This window comes from Manihot esculenta, chromosome 12, assembly GCF_001659605.2.
Source record: "Manihot esculenta cultivar AM560-2 chromosome 12, M.esculenta_v8, whole genome shotgun sequence".
Lineage (NCBI taxonomy): Eukaryota > Viridiplantae > Streptophyta > Magnoliopsida > Malpighiales > Euphorbiaceae > Manihot > Manihot esculenta.
The window spans coordinates 11,376,121-11,382,903 of record NC_035172.2 but is presented as its reverse complement, the minus strand read 5'-3'; the positions used below and the strand labels follow the sequence as shown (position 1 = coordinate 11,382,903).

Here is a 6,783-nt window from a genome sequence, read left to right as displayed (position 1 = left end):
TATATATAATGCAAAAAAAAAAAATTTAATATATATAAATTTATATTATATATAAATGTAGAAAGGAGGGAATAATAGAATTTTCAATAATATTTTTTTTATATTATTTATATTAATGAAAAGATATTATTTAAATTAATTTGTTTTAAATCTATTATGTAAATTAATTTTAAAAACTTTTAAAATTTCAAAGAGGTTAAAGAAAAAAAAAACTAAATTTTGCACTCTCATTCACGATGAAGATAACAAAAAGAATAAAAATTTATTATTATTTAAAATAAATTAAAAATAAAAATGAATTATTATTTAAAATAAGTTTCAGAGTTTATTTAAGTTTAAAACAAATTAATTCATGTTCACAATGAAATTGTAATTTTATTTAAATTAATTATAATTTAAATTAAATTTCAAAATTTATTTAAATTTATTTAGATCTCTAGATATAAATATAAAAAAATTATACAATTCGTATTGTAATACTAATTAATACTCATTAAATTAAAATGCACTTCAATTATCAGTATTTATATGAAATTAAAAGTTTAATATATATATATATATATATTGATAATTAGAGGCGCAGTATTCAGTTGAAATTAAAAAAATTAACTGAATTGAATTAATTTAATAATTCGATTCGAATTTTTATTTATTTCAGTTTGTTTTGATTTTTAATTTTAAAAATTTCGATTATTTCGGTTTGATTTGATTTTGATCAAAAAAAATTAAAAAATTTAAATCAAACCGATTAGTAATAATAATATATTATTTTCAATAATATAGATATTAGATCATATTAAGGTTAAAAATTTTAATTAAATTTTAAAATATTAAAAGTAAAGTGTAAAAAATAAAAAATTTATTAAAAATTCAAAACGATCAAATCGAATTGAATCAAACTGAATTAGATTAATTTAATTTGATTCGATTTCTGATCAAAATCGGTTCTGATTGATTTTTAAAAAAATTAAAATTTGATTTTTAATTTATTCGATTCATTTCAATTTTAAATCGAACTAACTGACCGAATGTTGACCTTAATTATATAGCCAAGATAAAAAAACAAAAATTTCAGTTTTATATAGACGTTCCTTCATATTGTGAAAGTATATATATTTGTAAGGCTAAAATAAATGCCTTTGCTGTTAAAAATCACAGAAAAAAATTATTCTATCTCCTCACTGGAAAAACAAATATACAAAGAGAAAGATATTAATCAAAACTAATAATCTTCAGAAATTTTTCTGTAATTGATTCGCTATACATAATCCACAATCTAATTAGTCATTGGCTATTTGTGCTAATGGAAATACTTAACATTTATTGGCACGTTATTGTAATATGTACTAATAGAAATATGTGATATCAAGTTTATATGCATATTTTTAAATTTGTTTTTTAAGTAAATTATTTTAATTTTCAAATAAATTTTTTTGAAAATATAATCTACGGATTCAGTAGTTTTTTCATAGTCTTATTTGCACAATAAATACATAAAATAAATATAATTTCAATTTAATTAGAAAAATTAAAGTGAAATTACACTTATTCTACTTTAGTATGTCAATTAGGTTTTATTATACTTAGAGTAAAAATATAATATTAATTATATTAGTTTTCTTTTCTAAACTTCTAATAACATAATAATATATAATATTATATAATATTAAATATAAAAAAATAACTAAGTATAATGATCAATAATTTGGCAAGTGGACACTGAAGAAAATACTAAAAGAGCGATTAAATATTTAATTGCAAAATGATGAAATTTGGTCATTAATTAAAAATTAGCGAATGATATAAAAAGAGTTGATATTTGGTCTCTCGCTAAATTAATAGCAATTGAATATGATTTGATTGCTAATATAGCGATAAAATTATGATAATTTTTTTTTATCACCGATAGGGTGCCAAAACTAATTTGATATTATAATCTATTGTTGCCAACTTGATCGTTAAATGATCGCTAAATGTCAACTTGATCGTTAAATGGTTGCTAAATGGTAATAGCGTAGTTGGCGGTTGGTCACTAATAAGTCGCTGAAAATCAATTTCAAACCTTTAATATTTGTTGAATGATCGCAAGCAAAATGGATGTTATATAGTTGCTAATAAGTTACTATTTAGTCGCTAAATAGTAGTTAAATCAAAATAAATAAATAATTTTTCGGTCACTATTTAAAATCTAGTTACTGATTGATCGCAAAATAGTTATTGTTTTGAAGGTAATTATTACAATTGTTTCATATTTTAATCATAGACACGTTGTAATAGCAAAATATATATATATATATATTCTATTTCTTTTAGTTATGCTTTCTTTTTTTTTTTCATACGTTTTTAATCTCTAAACTACTATTTTAGGATTATTTGAGTTTAAGATCCCAAATATCAGATTCTCGTTCAATAGGTATAGAGTTCAAATCAATATCTATATTGAAGATTTTATAGAAATATATGTGGATGTATTGAAGGAATTAGGAAACTAGTTATTAAATTATGAAATTTAGACTTCATACTTTTAAATTTCTATTTGTAGCATACTTGGTTTAAAACCAAGAAAAAATGAAAATCTCTCCAATTTTAAATTTTTTATGGTGCAAATTTTGGTATAATCTTCACATTATCTTTTTCATTCTCTTGTAATTTTGTTCAATAAATGCATCTACATAACTAATATTTCATTAGTTGTAATTTTGTTCATGCATCCACATAACTAATATTTCATTAGTTGGCTTCCTTTATATATATATATATTGATTATCATTTTAATTCCTGTATAAATTTTAGTTTTTTAATATAAAGAAAATAGAGGTAGTATAAATTTGATTGATGTTCAACCGGTTAAATGCTTGTTTAGTTCTTAAGAAGAGGTAAAATGCTTCTACTAAGTATTTAGGATAAAACTTTCGATTTTATTTAAAGATAGGAGTGTAAATGAACCAAACTGTTTATGAGTTATTCGAAATTCGACTCGATAAAAGTTTGATTGAACTCAACTTAATTTCTAAATGAGCCAAGTTCGAGCTAAACTTGAGTTTTATAATATTTAGTTTGATAAGATTTGTGAGTTTAACTCGTTTCTAAATTCATGAGTAAACTCACGAATAGATTCGTAAATAGTATCGTTGAGATTAATATTATAAGAGAAATAAATTCAAATTATGTATATACTTTTACGAACAAAACCTAAATTTTTTAAAATTTATCTCTACATAATTTAATTACACTATTAAAATTTATAGATATTCGAATTATTAAAATTTAAAAATTTATTGTGAACTAATTTATATATATATTTATTTTATTAAAATTATTTAATTTTAAACTAAAACTCATTATACATATAAATAAAATTAAATTATTCATAAACTATTTGCGACTAAACTCAATAAAAATTTAATTCGTATAAACTCATTTGCTAAACGAACTAAACTTGAATTTATTAATATTTAATTCGAATTTAAAATGAGTGAAGTTGAAATTCAAATTAAAAAAAAATTTTAATAAATTAAATTTAAATTTTTTAAAATTTGGTTTGATTTGATTTATTTATATCATATCTACGAGAGAAAAGTATCAGAATTACTCATTTAAATATTTGTTGGTTAATTCCTTTTTATTATAGTATTTAGGTAATCACCTCATTAAAGGTATAAAGGAACCAATTTTTTTTCTCAAAGATAAATGAACCAATATGTCTAATGCTAATGATTCACTTTACATTAACCCCAATTACCAATATGTCCGAAAACTAGCTGAAATTTACAGCGAGCAAAAAGACAAAAATAACCCCAATTACCAATTACCGTTATATCTGCTAGCTTCACAAGATGCTCGACTATCGACGGCCTGGTACAAAAGAATTTGAACTTACAGAGGGAGGAGGGAGGGGATAGGGAAAGAAACCCCTAGGGCCTTAATATACAAACAGGGAAACCAGAATCATTACGGGCAAAAGAGACCAGGATAGCGGCGACGAACAAGATTGTGCCTTTTCGAACTGCAGAGAATCAACGGCCAATGGCATGTTTTCTTGGTCCGGGCTACACTTGGACTTGTGGGGTGGATGAGCACTGTACATTATGGCTCGCAAAACAGCTGAAACCGTTGGTATAAAGGCAGTCTTGTTCCGGGCAAGCAGCCATGTGAGACCCATCAACTGGCAATCCCTACTGAACATCTTTCTTGCCCTGTCATCTCTTTCTTCCTCTCTTTTGTTCTTATTGCTGGCTTTTAGCTGCAATTAGGAAACAAGATTGAGGGTACTGTAGTCCCCGGAAATATTGTGTATGCAACAAAAGAGTAAAGGTAAAAAGTAGAAGTAAATCATATGCTAAAGGAATAGGCAGGAAGAGAGAGATAAGCAGGGGTCAGTTTCTATTTTGCAAATGGTGATTTTGGTTCACTTCAGAAAACACTGCAGAAGAAAAACAACTCCAATCAAGCGGACTTTCACTTTCACGCATTATTCTCTGATAATAAACTTCATCTTTTGAATTATTTCTCTTCAGTCTCCACTAAAGTTAGCTCAAGACTGATATTCCCAGAAACCCAGCTAGCCTTTTCTTGGTTTAAGTATAGGGTTATATATGATGAGTAGTTAACTAAATAAAATCAGAATTAATTCAGACATGATATTCATCGCCAATCTAATAAATGCAATTCCTTTTCTCAATGTTGAATGCAACACCGACATCATAAATGCACGAAATACCTCGAAACTAACCTTTTGGAGGGCGCCAAGGCAATTCGTGCACCCAGCATACGAGGAATTGTTACAATTCTTCTCCAAATTTCTCACAGCAGCAGTGGGAGTAGCATTATGGAACCCAGAGCTGACACTGAAAGCCGCAGGACAACTTAAAGAGCTGATCTGGTGAAGCCTAATGCCACAAAAGCACAATATAGCATCACAGCTCGTATTGGGTTGCGGTATCTTCACGTTCTTGCTCAACAATGCTCTTTGCAACGTATTCACGCATTTTTGCGAGTCGTCCGGCATCATTGGTTGGTTAGGTTCCGCCGATGCCGGGGCAGATGCTGGGACCTGGAGGGCGTACCGGGCATGAGCAGCGAAGAGCCACGCCGCTAAAACCGGGCAACACCTGCTCCTGTCCAGGTCTCGGCCACACGCTTCGTTGACGCCTCCAAAGAGCTCCTCTGAGAGGTCCAACCGACAAGTTTGCGACTCTGATTGAACAGGGAATGCCGGGACAGTATTAGCGGTGGAGTAGTCCCCCAGTTTTATTGGCTGGTTTTGGTTAGATACTGGTTGGGCTAGAAAGCCGGCAAGACAAGGAGTATAGAAGCTGAAGAAAAAGATGTGTAAAACAAAAGCTAGTGTCTTTGAGAACATTCTAACAAAATTAAGTGACAAAGTGGTGCTTTAGATTCCTCAGAAGTGGTGGGAAGTAGTAAAAGTATATAGATTTGCGAATGAAATGATGAATCTGGTATTAAACATTGGAGAATTTGTAGGAGATGATTGAAGAAAAATGAAAAAGGAGGGGAAATGAGTGGGTATGGGAACTTAATCCGAATGAGAGAGAGAGATAGAAGACGACAATAGAAAGCAACAGCAGTGAAGAAAAAGGAAAGAAAATATTTGTTGAAGATGAGTTGGAAGAAGTGTCCGTTTTGGGATTTATTTCTTTAAAAATGAAAAAAATTGAAAATTGAACACATTGTGGTAATGGAATGGTTTCATCATCCAAAACCACGGGGAAAAGGAAAAGCCGTCAAGGATAGAAGAACTGTCGCTGTGTGGTGCGTGACGCTCCAAGCTCGCGCTCACGGACCTGATTCATCCCTCAGTAATCTATTATTATTGGAGAGATGATTAAAGAGAAAGAAGTGATTCTTTGTCTTGATTTGGTAAAAAAATGGTTTATGTGGGGTAGTTTTTTTCTTTTTTGTTTTTTTTTACCTTTCTTAACAGTAAAATGAAAAATTCTTATAAATAATATTCTATCACGAAATAATCCTGTTACTATAGTCAGAGGCGGAATGAAGGTATGGCAAAGGCACGTGCCGTACCGGCGACCGGAAAATACTTTGGGGATGAAGGTGTCGCAGCGGCGCAACCGATGGTACAGTAACGGCGCAGCTAGTACCCTACAAAAAGAAGTTTTTGACTCCGCCACTTACTGCAGTAATATATTCACATGATAAAAATATAATAAATGAGTAAATTCGAACACTTTAACACTCGATTTATCATTAAAATTCATTTTTCTCTTAATAGATCTAGTCTCGATAAAAAATTATCATTACTATAATAAAGTATAATCGCAGAATTATTTACCTATCACTTTACTGTATATATAATAGTATCGTGAGTTATTTTTTTAATTTATTTTGAGTAAATTTTTTATTTATAATTAAATAAAATATTAATATATTTATTAACTTATATTTATAAATAAGTTTGATTGATTCAAAAGGAGAAAGAGAACTACTGTAACCTCGACAAAAGAGACAGATAAAGAAAGGACGAAGGTAGGAAGTCTCGATCAAAATCAGCAGTTGCAAAATGATAAAATCTATTAAAAACAGAAAAACTCGGGACCCTTTTTATTTGGAGGGAAAAAAATTTCATTAACAGCAAGCAAGATCATTCAGAACAAGAGAAATATAGGGGGTAGGAACCTCCTCTACTCAAATGTGTTCAATCTCCCTATAGAACTAAAAAATTTGTATGCCCTTCAAATATTAAAATGGGATACAAAAGTATTTGGATATAAATCCAATTAAACCCTTATACTTTTAGTTAAGGGT

At 28.6% G+C, this 6,783-nt stretch overlaps 1 protein-coding gene across 1 annotated transcript; it reads right to left on the bottom strand.

The window, feature by feature from the left end:
• Nucleotides 1-3,782: 3,782 nt before the first annotated feature.
• On the bottom strand, nt 3,783-5,696 carry LOC110627886 (uncharacterized GPI-anchored protein At4g28100). The gene is made up of 2 exons (XM_021774264.2): nt 4,733-5,696; nt 3,783-4,243 (listed from the first exon to the last, which is right to left on the bottom strand). The coding sequence occupies exons 1-2, from the start codon at nt 5,360-5,362 to the stop codon at nt 3,923-3,925; spliced, it is 951 nt and encodes a 316-aa protein (XP_021629956.1). The 5' UTR covers nt 5,363-5,696; the 3' UTR covers nt 3,783-3,922.
• Between the last annotated feature and the right edge of the window lie 1,087 nt (nt 5,697-6,783).

Excerpts from the sequence above, each read along its gene's own strand:
- LOC110627886 (XM_021774264.2), bottom strand. The coding sequence starts at position 5,362 with ATGTTCTCAAAGACACTAGCTTTTGTTTTACACATCTTTTTCTTCAGC. Across the intron at positions 4,244-4,732 it reads GCCTTGGCGCCCTCCAAAAG|CTAAAAGCCAGCAATAAGAA; the intron begins GTTAGTTTCGAG and ends TCCTAATTGCAG.